The sequence below is a fragment of the Lissotriton vulgaris genome, chromosome 6, assembly GCF_964263255.1.
Source record: "Lissotriton vulgaris chromosome 6, aLisVul1.2, whole genome shotgun sequence".
NCBI classification, from domain to species: domain Eukaryota; kingdom Metazoa; phylum Chordata; class Amphibia; order Caudata; family Salamandridae; genus Lissotriton; species Lissotriton vulgaris.
Genome location: NC_141694.1, coordinates 1,256,621,051 through 1,256,638,685, shown reverse-complemented (window position 1 = coordinate 1,256,638,685; position 17,635 = coordinate 1,256,621,051). Strand labels below are relative to the sequence as shown.

At 47.8% G+C, this 17,635-nt stretch overlaps 1 protein-coding gene across 1 annotated transcript in view; it reads right to left on the bottom strand.

The window, feature by feature from the left end:
- The window catches only part of LOC147708720 (uncharacterized), a 241,214-nt gene that overhangs the window by 183,963 nt on the left and 39,616 nt on the right, over positions 1–17,635 (bottom strand). The window contains exons 8-9 of the mRNA XM_086927370.1: positions 12,053–12,142; positions 1,833–1,922 (exon numbers count right to left, since the gene is read on the bottom strand). Of these exons, the coding sequence (XP_086783496.1) occupies positions 1,833–1,922; positions 12,053–12,142 (180 nt within the window). The remainder of the gene's footprint in view (positions 1–1,832; positions 1,923–12,052; positions 12,143–17,635) is intronic.

Sequence of the window (17,635 nt, the reverse complement as noted above, 5' to 3'; positions counted from 1 at the left end):
TTTATGAGGAGCCTTTTGGGCTTGCCACCAAGCACATCACTCATTCCTCTACGACTTGACCTGGGGCTGGAATCAATAAAAGAACTAGTAGCAGCACGGCCCATGCTCTACTCGAAGAGACTTTGGTCAGTGCCTGAACTGGCTCCATATAGAGGAATACATTTTAGAGGTCTGGGCTCTTCTAAAAGGCAAGAACATTCCGTGGCTGCACCACATCAAGACTCTTAGCATCCGGATTGGTCTGTCTGAGCTCTGGGAGACCCCGGAGGTGTGTTGCTCGGGGATATCCAAATTGGAACTCAAAAGTCAGCTGAGGCAGCAGAACCCATTAGCCTTACAGAGATCAGGTTCCCTAGGAAGACTGTCAGCAGAGTTCCTCCTGGTGAAAACTGAATTGCGAGCGGAGGAATTCATAGATGTAATCTATCCACCCCTTGCGAGGAAGCTTTACATCCAGTTAAGGCATGGCAGTCTACCACTCAGAGCATTCACCTGTAAATGGGCAAAATCAGAAAATATAGCCTGCCCGGCATGTAACTATAAGTGCCAAGATGTTTGCCATTTTTATTTTACAAAGGTCCTAGGTTAGAGGAATGACAAAAGACTTAAATTACACAGGCTCGAGATAAAGGCTGTGTTTTTCCTTCTTCAAAGTCCAGCCGGACCTAGAAGCGTTTATTTTGGAAAACAATTTTGTAAGCATAGATACATTTTGGCGAGAACAAGTCGCACATAAATAACTGGGCACAAGCCTGTACCTGGTCAGAAGAAGACAATACAGAGGAAAAGGAAAAAGAATTAACAGGCAAACAAGGAGAAAAGGGCGGCGTATAACACAATGCAAACAGTTTTTGAATAAGCACAAACCCACAGTGACTACCGTAAAAATTGCAAATCATAACACGAGCAGTACTGTCAAACAGTCGACGAACGTTTCGATCCCTATCTCCAAAAATATAGTGGGATCATCTTCAGGACTAAAGTAAGCTTTGCCTGATTGGTTGAGTGAGCCACGAGCAAGGCACAGTGGGCTGGACGTGGCTTGAAACACTGCAGTCGGCACTCAGGTTCCGAAGTAACTAATGCCGTTTACGCCTTGCATTGGACGCGTGGCGTTTCAAGGAGGGTAACAGTATTTACCCGGTCAGGTCGGTTCGATTTAGGCCGTTACTGCCTAGCGTCTCTAGCATAGGCTCGGCGGGAAACTTCGATGGAATTATAACCGTGAGTTACGGATTGTTATCTCCGCAGGGCGCTCAATGGCGTTGGCCTTTTCCGTGCGAGCCGTAATGTGCTCGTAGTGGGGCCGAAATGGGGTCCCGTCTGGAGGCTCAATGGCCTGATGTTTGCCATGTTATGTTTTTTTCCCTGCGTATGAAACTATAAGGAAATGCTTGCTGATTCCGTTATGTAGGAATCCAGGGTTCAGATATTGTATTCAGGCATGTAGGGTCTTAACGTATGATACTCACCCCCCCCCCATTGTTTTTGCTGTATCTCGTTTTCTATTTGGCATGTAGCGTAAAAGAAAATGTTTTGGATAAATTCTTGTGTTTAATTGTGTCCAATTATGAATTTTAAACTTTCAGGTCTTGATAACTATCTAGTTTAATCTATTTTTAATATTGACCTGTCTTCTATTTATTGTTTTACTGACTTGTGCACTTTTGTATGTATTTTACTTGCATTTTTATGGTCTTTGACCGAAATAAAGTTATCTAAAAAAAAAAAAAGATTCAATGTAAGAGAACTGCAAATAACATTCAAGTATGGCTACTGAAAGGCTCAGATACACAGCTCCTTTATATCCATTAAAATACCCTTACTCTTACCAATCTTCTCCCAGCAATATGGTGTGTGGGGTTGTATAACAGTGAGAAGCTTCTCTGTCTCATGGTGGTTCCAGAAGGCAATACAGGAAGCTGACAAGAAGATAAAAAAGATTTCAGACAAGATCAAGGCCAAGCCCAGCCTTTAGTAATGAGACCCACACTTCCTCTATGCCCACAAATAAACACCCTTAGCTTTGTCAGAATATAACAATTTTAATATTGCGCTACCATAATATTGTAGAAAAACTATTAACTAAAATATTGATAATCAAGTATGTAAAATTTAATTTAGATGACTTAGTATTATTCTAACACCTACACTCCTTTAAGATGTAGATATCACTAAGTTACCTATACATGGAGTTATGTTCATATGGCACTTCTTTGTACACGCCTGACCCTAGAAAGTGCTCGCTTCTCTTCGGTATTTGGAGAAAATATCGGAAACACAAATATTGTGGGACAGAATATCATGTCAAAAATATAGAGGACAAGAATATCATGTACATCAGTTTCTAAGGGTAAGTAAAGTTTTGCTACATATAAGTCCTCATATATGTACCCTGACGATATATCTATAAATCTTCAAGGTACGCAGATCTGGAGTTAAGAATAGTAAATTTACATTTACCTAGTTGCACTTACCTACTCTATATTCTTGTCCTCGATATTTTTGACACAATAGTCTGTCCACGCTCTATTTGTGTTTCTGATTTTGTCACTAATCAATCTCTTCAAATGTTATTCCTGAAGTGACCTCTAATAGGAAGACTATCTTGTAAAATATGCATTGTAAATATTCCTCTATGTAAAGAATGGAGCAGTGGCTTTTGCTACCTTGCTGAAAGAATATTTGAAGTTTATAAACTTTTGAAATACTCAACCAGACCCTCCAGGATTTTGCATTTTGCAAAAAAGTCGCAAAATCTGCAGTTTTGTAAAAAGGCTGTTCTTTTTATAAAAGTGCCCACTGCATTTGGGGAATGTGATCTGATGGGTTTTTTTGAGTGAAGAGGCTGACAAAAGGTTGTGAAAACATAATTGAAAGGGTCGTGAAAACATAACTTACAGATATTTTTGTATCTCAATTCCCAACTTTTTGGAAACTAGGACATCTTGTGGCCAGAGATGGTAATTGTTTTCAAAATATCTTATTATAAAGTTCAAAGGTGAACAGTAGGTCGTACTTTTTTAAAGAGAAAGGATTCAAAACGAAGGGGAAGTGAAATGAGCACGCGTCTCTGGAAGAGATGTGCTAGAAGTCCGGAAGTGGAGATTAAAGGCTCCAGGAGTGATTTGGGTGTCCTCTGGACAATTTACACTCCTCATTTAGTGGCCATAGCGAGTGAGGTTTATTTGGTTGGCCACCACTGAGCTAAGCATCATTAGTGTTGTGAGATTTGCATGAACCTGTGTGGAGTAATTTCTCTAAGAGGTCAGTTTTTTGTAGGTGTGGACATCATAAGTGTACTCCTACTTTCATTCATTCTCAGCCACAGCCAGGGCCAAAACACAGGCCCCGACGGCCCATGCGGTGCAGGAGGCCCCAGGCCTTCTGCCTTCCTCCATTCAGCCAAAGAGCAATTAATATTGGTGGGATAAGGGAGACTCAGGGGCCCTTCATCACATTCTGCAGGGGGTGTACCTGCTATTTTCTTTGGGGCTGGCCGCAGGCTGGACACTGCTTCACTACTACTTCTGGCCGGGCCTGGCTCCGCCGAGTGACTGCATTCTGGTTGGGGGCTGTATTCCAGGCAGGGCTTTGCTCCGCTCTCCAACTGACCGGGCCTGGCTCCGCCAAACACTCTGACTACACCTCCCAGCAATATCGCAAAATGCTAGTACCAAAAGCCAGGAGGCGTATACAGGGGAATTTGGGGCCGAGTTCCCTGTGTACCTGCTATTTTCTTTGGGGCTGATCCGCGCACTGGACACTGCTTCACTACTGCTTCTGGCCAGGCCTGGCTCCGCCGAGTCCCCTGTGCATTGTATTCTGCTTGGGGATTGTGCTCTGGGCTGGGTCTCGCTCCGTTGCTTCCCTGGCCGGGCTTGGCTCCGCCGAGTAACTGCATCCTGGTTGGGGGCTGTATTCCAGGCCGGGCTTTGGTCCGCTCTCCAACTGGCCGGGCCTGGCTCCACCAAACACTCTGACTACACCTCCCAGCAATCTCGCAAAACGCCAGTACCGAGCACCAGGAGGCGTATAAAGGGGAATTTGGGGCCGAGTTCCCTGTGTACCTGCTATTTTCTTGCGGGCTGGACACTGCTTCACTACTTCTTCTGGCCGGGCCTGGCTCTGCCGAGTCCCCTGTGCATTGTATTCTGCTTGTGGATTGTGCTCTGGGCTGGGTCTCGCTAAGCTGCTTCCCTGGCCGGGCTTTGCTCCGCTGAGTGACTGCATCCTGGTTGGGGGCTGTATTCCGGGCATGGCTTTGCTCCGCTCTCCAACTGGCCGGGCCTGGCTCCGCCAAACACTCTGACTACACCTCCCAGCAATCTCGCAAAACGCCAGTACCGAGCACCAGGAGGCATATAAAGGAGAATTTGGGGCCGAGTTCCCTGTGTACCTGCTATTTTCTTTGGGGCTGAGCCGCGGGCTGGACACTGCTTCACACCTGCTTCTGGCCGGGCCTGGCTCCGCCGAGTCCCCTGTGCATTGTATTCTGCTTGGGGATTGTGCTCTGGGCTGGGTCTCGCTCCGCTGCTTCTCTGGCCGGGCTTGGCTCAGCCGAGTGACTGCATCCTCTTTGGGGGCTGTATTCCGGGCCGGGCTTTGCTCCGCTCTCCAACTGGCCGGGCCTGGCTCTGCCAAACACTCTGACTACACCTCCCAGCAATCTTGCAAAACGGCAGTACCAAGCGCCAGGAGGCGTATAAAGGAGAATTTGGATCCTCGCCACGGGAGACGCGTGGGGAACGCGCCGGGAGAAGCCCGGGATAAGGGCGGGGTCGTCTGCGGCCTTCAGAGGCCAGAGGAGGCTGGGCTGGGCCACAACCCTTAACATCTCTACTATTTTGCCTGGAATTGATTCATACCTAAATGTACTTTTAAAAATCACTCCATCTTGGACATTTCATTTAATTACTCTAAAACTTTTTGCTGCAGGACCGTCAATGCAAATATTTTTTCTTGCTATCAGTCCTTTTTGAATATTGTGGGGCGAGAGGTATTAAGTATTGTGCATTGTGGGATTTGTTCACCCGGTTGTAAGAATGAGCGCCAAGGGTAAAAATACTAAGCCTGCTACCTCTCGCCCCATGACTAGGCACCAGGCTGCCACGGCACAACCTCTCCCAAGCCTCACTGCCATTGATAAGATGCTACAGAAGACGATCGGGGTAGTGGCATCTGCCATAGAGAATACTGGGAGGTGATTATCAATTACTCCGGCCATCCCCCCTCTCCAGTCTGTAGGGGATTTTTCAGCTGTTACTGTTAATCCCCCTGACTTCAGTTCTTCCCTTATGTGCTCTTTTGCAGAGCTTCCCTGTGCACAGATTGTTCTTGATGTAAATGATACCCCAGAGGTTGCCAATTCCCCTCCACACCCTGTAGCCAGAAAGGCCCCCAAGCCCCACCTGAGAAGTAAGAAAATTAAACTTGTAAAAAACTTAGCTAAAAGACCCACGACCCTACCTGACTGTGCACAGGTTGATGCTGGTCCTTCTCTGTCCTCTGTTGGAACTCCTGTTTGGGTCACTCATCTATTATCTGATTTCGAAGCTCATATGGAACAGAATATTGGTTCACATTTTAAATCACTGACATCTAGGCTTGATAGATTAGTTTCCACCATCAACAGAATAGGTCTAGGGAGAACCCAGCCGATTAGTCCATCGGGGAATCCTAGAACTATTAAGCCCACTTCCACTTCCAACCCTAAAATTCTACCAGCCAGTAAAAATATACCGATTCAGAAAAGGGGGTGGTGATGAACAGAGTGTCTGAATTAAGCAGAGCACTCTTACCCAGTCCAAAGATCAGGGCTTGATCCATCACAGTTTTTTAGCTCACTGCACCATCCCAGCTCAGAACCTGGCTACATGCAAATTAGTCTGTTCCTGTCCCAGTGCATGATGGGAACAGGGCAAACCAAACTACCAAGCCAATTCTTATACTGGGAAGGAAACAAGCTTCCGGGGACCGGTTTCTGGCCTTTCAGCCATCGTCGGCCCGGCTTGCTTGAATCCTGATGGTGCAATGAGCAAGGGACTCACATCTGAGTATACCCTTCCACGCTTATGGTGGACAAAATTATTTAGAAAAGGGGGTGGTGATAAACAGAGTGTCTGAATTAAGCAGACCACTCTTACCCAGTCCAAAGATAAGGGCTTGATCCATCACCGTTTTTTAGCTCACTGCACCATCCCAGCTCAGAACCTGGCTACATGCAAATTAGTCTGTTCCTGTCCCAGTGCATGATGGGAACAGGGCAAACCAAACTACCAAGCCAATTCTTATACTGGGAAGGAAACAAGCTTCCGGGGACCGGTTTCTGGCATTTCAGCTGTCGTTGGCCCGGCTTGCTTGAATCCTGATGGTGCAATGAGCAAGGGACTCACATCTGAGTATACCCTTCCACGCTTATGGTGGACAAAATGATTCAGAAAAGGGGGTTATGATGAACAGAGTGTCTGAATTAAGCAGACCACTCTTACCCAGTCCAAAGATCAGGGCTTGATCCATCACCGTTTTTTAGCTCACTGCACCATCCCAGCTCAGAACCTGGCTACATGCAAATTAGTCTGTTCCTGTCCCAGTGCATGATGGGAACAGGGCAAACCAAACTACCAAGCCAATTCTTATACTGGGAAGGAAACAAGCTTCTGGGGACCAGTTTCTGGCATTTCAGCCGTCGTCGGTCCGGCTTGCTTGAATCCTGATGGTGCAATGAGCAAGGGACTCACATCTGAGTATACCCTTCCACGCTTATGGTGGACAAAATGATTCAGAAAAGGGGGTGGTGATGAACAGAGTGTCTGAATTAAGCAGACCACTCTTACCCAGTCTAAAGATCAGGGCTTGATCCATCACCGTTTTTTAAGGTAAGGGTAAGAGTGGTCTGCTTAATTCAGACATTCTGTTCATCACCACCCCCTTTTCTGAATCGTTTTTGGCCACTATAGGTGTGGCAGGGTATACTCAGACATGAGTCCCTTGCTCACTGCACCATCAGGATTCAAGCAAGCCGGGCCGACGACGGCTGAAATGCCAGAAACTGGTCCCCGGAAGCTTGTCTCCTTTCTGGTGAAGAATTGGCTTGGTAGTTTGGTCTGCCCTGTTCCCATGATGCACTGGGCCAGGGACAGACTAATTTGCATATAGCCAGGTTCTGAGCTGGGATGGTGCATTGAGCTAAATAACGGTGATGGATCAAGCCCTGATCTTTGGACTGGGTAAGAGTGGTCTGCTTAATTCAGACACTCTGTTCATCACCACCCCCTTTTCTGAATAGTAAAAATATACCAACTGTACCAGCTCGGGTAACTAGCAATTCTACCCCTGACACTATTCTACCTCTGCCCAGGGTTGGAAAAGTAGACACTGGAAATACAACAGTGCTGAGGGGGGCCACTGAAGTCAGAGCAAACTTATTGGACCAACAAGCCCAAGCTAGCAGAAATACTTCAGAGGAGGGGTCTCCAGCTGTCCTGCCCTCCCTTGGTCTCCCTCCTGATTCTCTACCATATGTTGTGGTCCTTGCTGGGGTTCCTCCTTTAAGCCAGGGAAAAAGTGAGGATCATTTTGAATTAAAAAACAAATGTATACAATGGCTTAACTCCAACATGCCTCGCCCCCCTAATGTCTCTGGAGAAATATTGTGTGATAGAAGAGTAGACTGGATTGGGACTGGACCTAAAACTATTGCGGGAAACTGTGTTGTGATTAACTTTAGGAACACACGCTCTGTAGAATACATCTGCAGCAGGTCGCCATCCTGGTCTAACACCCTAATGTTCCCCCTACACTTGTCATATTTCTATCCCACTCCCCAGCGGAGAACTGGACAGAATAGAGGTATGCGACAAGAGGGGGGCCAGAACATCTTACCACCCAGAATCCAACAGGGAATAACATCCTGGGAGGCCCGTCAGACGTATATTCCCTTACTTTCACTATTCCCTCAAAGAAATAGGTTTAGCATGTTGGAACAGGTCGACTGACGCCCTGTGAGGCAGAGTCCCTTACCCCAAATACGTAGCAGTCTGGGCATCCAAACAGCGATATTGGTGGGTAATGGTGACAGTAGTATCCCTGAGAACCTAACAACATATAACAACATCACAGAGGGTGGGATGGAATCGGGGGCAGGTACTACGCATGTGGGGGTCTGTCCTTCCTCCGAGGAAATGCTAAGAGGTGAGGCAAGGGAAAAGACACCAGAGCCCAAGATGTTATTGTGTAGTACTGGGCCTGACCAAAGTAAGGGTGAACCATCAATGAACATCAGGCCAGTTGATAGAGGTATATAAATATTGTCCTGGAATGTGGCCGGGATGAAAAAGAAACTGGCTTTACCTGAATGGGGCTCTTTTATGGCAATGCACGACATTTGCCTGATGCATGAAACATGCGCACTGGAGGATAGTGTAAGGGCTGGCTTTGCCACTTTTGATATCCTGGCGACAACTAGGGGTAGGTGGAGATCCTCGGGTGGCCTGTCAATATGGATGGGCACGCATTTGGGTGTCCAGGCAGTTCAAATATCAACTAACTCGCTTGATGTCCAATGCATTCTTTTAACACCTAAAGATAGGCCCCAGGTGGCCATATTAAACATCTATTCAAGACCTCTTAAGAGTGGTCAAGGATCCGATACTATTGAAACATTAAAGCAGGTTATACATTCACTCGACCCTTTAGTCGCCCTAATAGTTGGAGGCAAATTCAACTGCCAGTTTGAGCCCCTCGTGATTTCAGATATGGGAGAGCTGGATGATGAGGACCGGTTCTGGCATGTTCCCGATCCGCAGATCCCTATTGTCAGAGCATGGACCCCATTGGTCCTTCTAATTATGTCTTTCTCCCTCTCAACGTCTCTGCGGGCGTGTAATGGGAGATTAGAGCCCGACAGACCGGGATCAGTCACGTTTAACAGACTGGGGCAAACTTCTATCATCGACTATATAATGATGGAAGCCAGACATTGGGATAAATTGTTGGAATTTAGGGTCTACCCACGACAAAATAGTGACCACAATGCCCTTGTCTTAACACTCAAACCTGGGAGTTTTGGGCTAACAAACCATGCTCCTGATTCTAACGGTCCACTGTTGCCACTTTTGATTTCTAACAACAGGCGGAGGGTAAAATGGCCCTACCTTCAGGACTCTCCCATGAAACTCGCTGTAATATACCAGATAGCAATACCGCTGCTAACAGATATGGGGGATATAGGCATTGACAATTTGGATCTAGACTCCCAGGGTAGAGCTGTGGAAATTCACAAACAGCTGGCTGTCAGGCTTGTGGATGTGTTTAGTCCTGTGGGAAGGGAAAAATCCCACCAGGCCAGGACACATCCCTGGTATGACGCAGCCTGTAGGAAAGAAAATAAAATTGCTTTCTGCAATAAATAATAAAGATAGAATTAACATTAAGAAATTCCGCCTGGACTATAAAAAGGCCATTATCAGGGGAAGAAGCAATGGGAAGAGAACAGATGGGAGGAGCTTAGATCTGCACTCTCACGAAAGGACTCCAAGTCGTTTTGGACTATTGTGAGTTCTGGTGTGAGCGGGGGAGGAATGGCTACAACCCCGAATATAGCACCCGCAGTGTGGGAAGCGCACTTTGGTGCGCTATATGCCAATTCGGGCGAAGAGACCATACTCCATCCCAATCCCGATCCTCTCCAGGAGCATACACCGGTGGGGACGAAAGATTTGGTCTTAAGGGAAACTATGGCATGTCTCCTGTTGGCCATCCCGGGGCCCAGCCACGAGTATCGACTGGTGGAGTCCTTGGATGGTGATCGGAGGCAGGAGTCCCGGCTTTATCGGGACGTGTATCATCTAGAACGGCCAGAAGAAATTACTCTGAAGGAGGTTGAGTCTGTAATAGCAAGACTATTACCTAGCAAGGCCCCGTCCTAGATAAAATCCCCGGGGATTTATTCCGATCCCAACCCAAAATATGGGCACCGTATCTGGTGGTTTTGTATAATGCAATTCCTAGGGTATTGACCCGCCAGATACTTGGCTTGGAGCCCAGATCGTCCCTATCTTTAAGAAAGGCTGCCCATTAACCCCATCAAACTATAGGCCTATTAGTCTCATAGACACCGCACAGAAACTAATGGGCAGGATCATCCTAGATAGGATCCAGGGGTGGGTGGAAGAAAATTAGATACTGACCACACTCCAGCCGGGTTTAGGACGGGTATTTCAACTTTGGATCAATTATTTTGGCTGCAGGTCTTATTTTGGAAAACGGTGAGAGTGGAGGGTGGCAGCCTCTATCTCAACTTTGTTGACTTGTGGGCCGCTTTCAACCTAGTTCCAAGGGAAAAATTATGGAAAGTCTTAGCAGAACTGGGTCTCCCATCCTATCTATTGAACATCCTAATTAGACTTCACACTAGAAACTATGCCCAAGTTAGGTGTGGGAGTCACGAGGATCTCTCAGCACGTTTCCCCATTTTGAAGTGTGTACGCCAGGGGTGCGTCTTGGCGCCAACGTTATTTTGTCTTTCCATCAATGGCCTTGTGGACCATTTAATTGGTGTAATTGACAATGACGCCCCTAGGCTGACACCTTGTTGCTATCTAAAACATCATCGGGCATCCAGCGCACCCTGGACGGCTTTGCAGCATTCTGTGCTTCACAAGGATTGGATATAAACTTGGACAAGACCAAGTTTATGATTTTCAATCTCCCAAAGCAACCCGCCCAAACCCCATTCTCAATGGTTCTGCCTTAGAAAGAGTTAAGACTTTTGTCTATCTGGGCATTACCTTGACGGAAAATTTTGACTGGGGTTCCCATAATTTCCAAATCAGCTCTTAGGTTATCCCAAGTAATGGGGGGCATTAGCAAAGTCCACAGATTTTCGGATTTTAAGCCGGCAGCCCCGGTCATTGAAATATATCGACTCCAGCTCCAGGCTAGAATGGCATCGACGTATGGTGCAGAACTTTGGGGCCATAAAAATACATCTAATCTCCTGAGGGTCGAGCAGGGCTTCATGAGGAGCCTTTTGGGCTTGCCACCAAGCACACCACTCATTCCTCTACGACTTGACCTGGGGCTGGAATCAATAGAAGAACTAGTAGCAGCACGGCCCATGCTCTACTGGAAGAGACTTTGGTCAGTGCCTGAACTGGCTCCATATAGAGGAATTTTTAGAGGTCTGGGCTCTTCTAAAAGGCAAGAACATTCCGTGGCTGCACCACATCAAGACTGTTAGCATCCGGATTGGTCTGTCTGAGCTCTGGGAGACCCCGGAGGTGTGTTGCCCGGGGATATCCAAATTGGAACTCAAAAGTCAGCTGAGGCAGCAGAACTCAGCCTTACAGAGATCAGTTTCCCTAGGAAGACTGTCAGCAGAGTTCCTCCTGGGGAAAATGAATTGTGAGCGGAGGAATTCTTAGATGTAATCTATCCACCCCTTGCAAGGAAGCTTTACATCCAGTTTAGGCATGGCAGTCTACCACTCAGAGCATTCACCTGTAAATGGGCAAAATCAGAAAATATAGCCTGCACGGCATGTAACTATAAGTGCGAAGATGTTTGCCATGTTATGTTTTTTTGCCCTGCGTATGAAACTATTAGGATATGCTGGCTGATTCCGTTATGTAGAAATCCAGGGTTCAGATATTGTATTCAGGCATGTAGGGTCTTAACGTGTGATACTCACCCCCCCCCCCCCATTGTTTTTGCTGTGTCTAGTTTTCTAATTGGCATGTGGCATAGAAGGAAAAGTTGTGGATAAATTCTTGTGTTTAATTGTGTCCAATTTTGAATTTTAAACGCTCAGGTCTTGATAACTATCTAGTTTAATCTATTTTTAATATTGACCTGTCTTCTATTTACTGTTTTACTGACTCGTGCTCTTTTGTATGTATTTTACTTGCACTTTTATGGTCTTTGACCGAAAGAAAGTTATCTAAAAAAAAAAGATTCAATGTAAGAGAACTGCAAATAACATTCAAGGATGGCTACTGAAAGGCTCAGATACACAGCTCCTTTATATCCATTAAAATACCCTTACTCTTACCAATCTTCTCCCAGCAATATGGTGTGTGGGGTTGTATAACAGTGAGAAGCTTCTCTGTCTCATTGTGGTTCCAGAAGGCAATACAGGAAGCTGACAAGAAGACAAAAAGGATGTCAGACAAGATCAAGGCCAAGCCCAGCCTTTAGTAATGAGACCCACACTTCCTCTATACCCACAAATAAACACCCTAACTTTGTTTGAAAAACTATTAACTAAAATATTGATAATTAAGTATATAAAATTTATTTTAGATGACTTATTATTATTCTAACACCGACACTCCTTTAAGATGTAGATATCACTACGGTACCTATACACAGAGTTATGTTCATATGGCACTTCTTTGTACAGGCCTGACCCTAGAAAGTGCTCGCATCTTTTCGGTATTTGGACAAAAGATCGGAAACACAAATATTGTGGGACAGAATATCATGTCAAAAATATAGAGGACAAGAATATCATGTATGTCAGTTTCTAAGGGTAAGTAAAGTTTTGCTACATGTAACTCCTCATATATGTACCTTGACGATATATCTATAAATATTCAAGGTACGTAGATCTGGAGTTAAGAATAGTAAATTTACATTTACCTACTTGCACTTACCTACTTGATATTCTTGTCCGCGATATTTTTGACAAAATAGTCTGTCCACACTCTATTTGTGTTTCTGATTTTGGGCCATATGTATCAAGCCGTTTTTGAATCGCAAAGGCCGAAATTCGCAGAATTTCGGCCTTTGTGACTCGCAAACGGCCGTTTTGCACGTTTTGGAATGTATGAAACATTTCCAAAATAAGGAATTGCAAACTTGTGCGGTTCCTTATTTTTCCATAGCATTTAGGGAATCGTAAATTTGCGATTCCTTAAATGCTATGTATGTAGCAATTTGAGCTTGCAAATTTTGTTTAAGAATTCGCAAATTACCACCAACTTACAGTTGATGGTAACTTGCGAATTCTTCCAGAAATGCACAAATTGGCATTTTTAAAGGTGGCATATGATGCACACACATGCCCATAGGGCATGTATGTGTGCCATATGCACACACATGTTCTTTTCAGGGGTGCAGCAGGGTGTCTTTGAGACACCCCTGCACCCTTGCAATAATTCTCAAATTGCGATTAGCAAATTGCGAATTTGCAATTTGAGAATTATTTTGCATTCATTCCTATGGGCCTCCTGGCCCATAGGAATGCATTGGAAATTATTCCTTAATTGCGAATTTGCAAAATGCGAAATCGCAAATAAGGAAGCTTAAGGAATCACAAATAAAAAGCGATTTTGTTCATACATATCATTTTGCATTTCCTACATAGCGATTCCTTAAAATTCGCTATTTAGGAAATGCAAAATAGTTTGATGATACATATGGCCCCAAGTCTCTAATCAATCTCTTCAAATGTTCTTCCTGAAGTGACCTCTAATAGGAAGACTATCTTGTAAAATATGCATTGTAAATATTCCTCTATGTAAAGGATGGAGCAGTGGCTTTTGCTTCCTTGCTGAAAGAATATTTAAAGTTTATAAACTTTTGAAATACTCAACCAGACCCTCCAGGATTTTGCGTTTCGCAAAAAAGTAGCAAAATCTGCAGTTTTGTAAAAAGGCTGTTCTTTTTACAAAAGTGCCCACTACATTTGGGGAATGTGATCTGATGGTTTTTTTTGAGTGAAGAGGCTGACAAAAGGTTATGAAAACATAATTGAAAGGGTCGTGAAAACATAACTTACAGATATTTTCGTCTCTCAATTCTCAACTTTTTGGAAACTAGGACATCTTGTGGCCAGGGATGGTAATTGTTTTCAAAATATCTCCATTATAAAGTTCAAAGGTGAACAGTAGGTCCTACTTTTTTAAAGAGAAAGGAATTAAAACGAAGGTAAAGCGAAATGAGCACGCGTCTCTGGAAGAGAGTTAATGTGCTAGAAGTCAGGAAGTGGAGATTAAAGGCTCCAGGAGTGATTTGGGTGTCCTCTGGACAATTTAGAGTCCTCGATTAGTGGCCATAGAGATGTGAGGTTTATTTGGTTGGCCACCACTGAGTTAAGCATCATTAGTGTTGTGAGATTTCAATGAACCTGTGTGGAGTAATTTCTCGAAGAGATCAGTTTTTTGTAGTGTGGACATCATAAGTGTACTCCCACGTTCATTCATTCTCAGCCACAGCCAGGGCCAAAACACAGGCCCGACAGCCCATGCGATGCAGGAGGCCCCAGGCCTTCTGCCTTCCTCCATTCAGCCAAAGAGCAATTAATATTGGTGGGATAAGGGAGACTCAGGGGCCCTTCATCACATTCTGCAGGGGGGCCTTCATTTTGCGTTATACCACTGACAGGTTATAACAAGGTGCAGTTAGTTGAATCTTTCTCATAAGTTTGTTTCAAGGATATTCTATTCCTCCAACAGCTTGGAACCAGTATGGGGAGTGTCTTTGCCCCCAGTGTAGCGGGCCTCTATGTACATCATCTCGAAACTCATAGAATCCTCAATCAAGCAAACCCCTTTCTTCAACATATCAAACTTTGGAAGAGCTATATTGATGACATTTTACTAATTTGAGAAGGCAACCAGACTACAGCCAATGCTTTCCTATTCTGGCTAAATGATCAAAATACTTTTCTGAAGTTCACACACACCATCGGAAAAAAAGGAGTTGGTATTTTTGGATCTGAATATTTTTGTATAAAACAGCACTTTGAAGACGAATGCACATTTGAAACCCACGACAAAAAAACGCTTCCTTTTATTTGATAGCTTTCATCCCAGGCATTTAAAAGAGAATCTACCATTCGGACAGTTCCTGAGGATCAGGTATTGTACCGAACAAAAAGACTGCAGGAAACAAGCAGAACAACTAACTGAAAAATTGATAGCCAGGAACTACCCAGATGAATGGTGGCCCAAGCTAAAAAATGAGGGGGGCGTGGCTAAGACGGCGATGTGAGCGGGCGCATCTCGAGTGTGCTCCGTCACCTCGCTGCCTAAATAAGCTTACAAAGGCGACATTCGGGGGGCTCTCTGGGGGCCCCAACCCCTACCTGCGTTCCAGACGAGAGAGCGACCCTCGGGGCAACTGTTCCTGTACAGGCGGCTCAGCAGGGGGCGGACAGGGATCTGAAGGAGCTGAGGCCGGTGTGTCGCCGCCATTTTCTCGACACGTCGGACGGCCAGCGACTGGGCTTCGCCTACCCCCGGAGAGACACACAGAGCTGAGGGGACGACCGACGCTACAAGGGCGACCTCTGGCTGCTGACTGAGTGCGGCGGACCCAGCAATCAGAGCGGACGGAGCTGCCGGCGCCGAGGCGGTTCCTAGACAAGAGTGCGGTGCACGCCCGGCTGCTGACCCCGGGAGAGGACCCGGCTTTGGCGGGAACACCGGGCCGCACTCGGCGCGGGGGTGCCGCCGGCTGGCCCCCTGCCCGGGGGCTTTACTGTGAGACCGGGAGCTGCCGCAGGGGTGCCCAACGAAATCCCCCTCATCGGAGCTCTTCCTCCCCCTGTCTGCGGACTGGTGCGCCGCCTCTACCGGGAGCCGCTGGATCACGGCTGGGACTACTGCGCACACCGCCCGCCATCTTGACTCTTCTAGATCGGACCCTGCCCGCCATCTTGGCCCCTCTGGCACCTCCGGGCGGGCCTGCTAATCTTGCCTGGACCTACGCTGACCTCCATCCACTGCGCCCCCCAGGCCGGACCTTGCAGCAGGGGGCGCTGCCCAGAAGGCTGCCGGGGTGGCTGGGGCACCTCGCCTCGCGCTGGTGGAGCGGGTCGGCCCTCCATGTTTGATGGGCGCCACGGAGGGTATGTGAATCAACCTCCTCGCTCAGGGAAGACTTCGCCATTGCCTGGCTGGGCGGTCTGCTACACCCACTGGCATCTGAGTCCCCGGGACCAAGCTAGCTGACCTGGAGCGAGGGAACGGAGCTACGACAGGCGCGTGAGTACCCCTGCGCTGACTGTGGGGCCCCGGGGTGACCAGTGCCACTCCTGAGTGGCGACGCCATTTCCTGGGGGACGTGAGGTGTGACACCCGGGGCTTGAGGAGGGGGCCGGCCTGTACAGCGGATCCCCCGCGCACTAGCGGCAATTGGAGGACCCAGGCCTGAACCCCGTCTTGTGGGCAGACCGAGTTTGCGCGCAGGGGGGTGCTTGAGCGGGGAGTGGAAGACTGGTGGCGCTCCGCACTATCCCCACGTCCCGGCAACGCCATCGAGGAACCGTGCCCACGGCGAGGGGCACATACCAAGTGACTGGACACCGCGCCCTAGGCTGACAATGACCCGAGGCAGAGGGGGGGGCAGGACGGACCCGGCGACGACATCCAAGGGCACGTCAGTGGTCGCCATGTGGGGCAAAGCAGGAGCGTCAGCTCCAACTGAAAAAACCCCCGTCACTGACTCCCCCCCGGTGACCCAGGCCTTCATGTCCTCTTTCATGGCGGACTTGAAATCGGAGATAGGCTCCCTGCGGTCGGAGGTGCATACATGCGTCAAAGAGATGCGCAAAGACGTCTCAGAACTGGGAGACAGGGTCGATGGACTTGAAAAAATTGTCGACACACGCACTGAAGATATCGAGCAGTTGTGGCAGAGGGTGGCGGCTCTGGAGGAGCAAAACATCGAGCTCCAGGTCAAACAGGAGGACCTTGAGAATAGGGGGCGCCGCAACAACCTCCGCATCCGCGGCGTACCACTCGGGAATAAGGGACTGACACCATGGCCTATACGGCTCAGCTCCTGCATGAGGTGCGAGGCGGCGAAGGGGCCTCCCTGCCGCTTCTGGACCGCGCACATCGAATCTTCAGCGCGGGAGGCAAGACGGGCCTTCTCCCGGATATAATAACCCGAGTACACTACTTCACGGAGAAGGAGGCCATACTGAAAGCAGCAAGGGACAAGCAGGACCTACGATTCGGGGGGCACAAGATTCAAATCTTCCAAGATCTGGCACCTAACACGCTGCATAGAAAGAGAGTCTTCCGCCCTGTGACAGAAAAACTACGGACTCTCGACATCCCCTACCAGAGGGGACACCCTTTTGCCCTCATCTTTCGCTGGGGTGACAAGCGCAGAGTAATCCGCTCCTACAATGAGGCGGCACAGCTGATTGGACTCTCGGAATCCCCCGAGCGCAGCCCATCCCGCTCCAAGCGCATCCCGCTCCAAGCGCCAGGAGAGACCCCCGGCTCGACCGGACTGGACTACGGTGACCCGACGTCGCCGGACGCCCCCAAAGGATGGCTGCTCCACATCCCAGGCCAAGCAAGACATCATAGACCACATTCGCTCCCTTGAGAACGACTGCGAGGAGCGCCCCTCGAAACCTCACACTCCATGACCCCCAATCGACCAGTTCCCACACTTAGGTGATCAACGGTTGCCGAGCGGAACGCCACTGCAAACCCCTATGCAGGGATAGAAGCCTCCGTGACCATGCGCCCACTGAAGAGCGATAGGACGACACCTGCACTTCTGCAGCCCGCATGAACTCACGCACCCCTGCAATGCGGGGGAAGCACACGCCTGGACCTGAGCCCGCCGTATCTCTACAGGGGGGCAACCGAACAATGGAGGCGGCTCA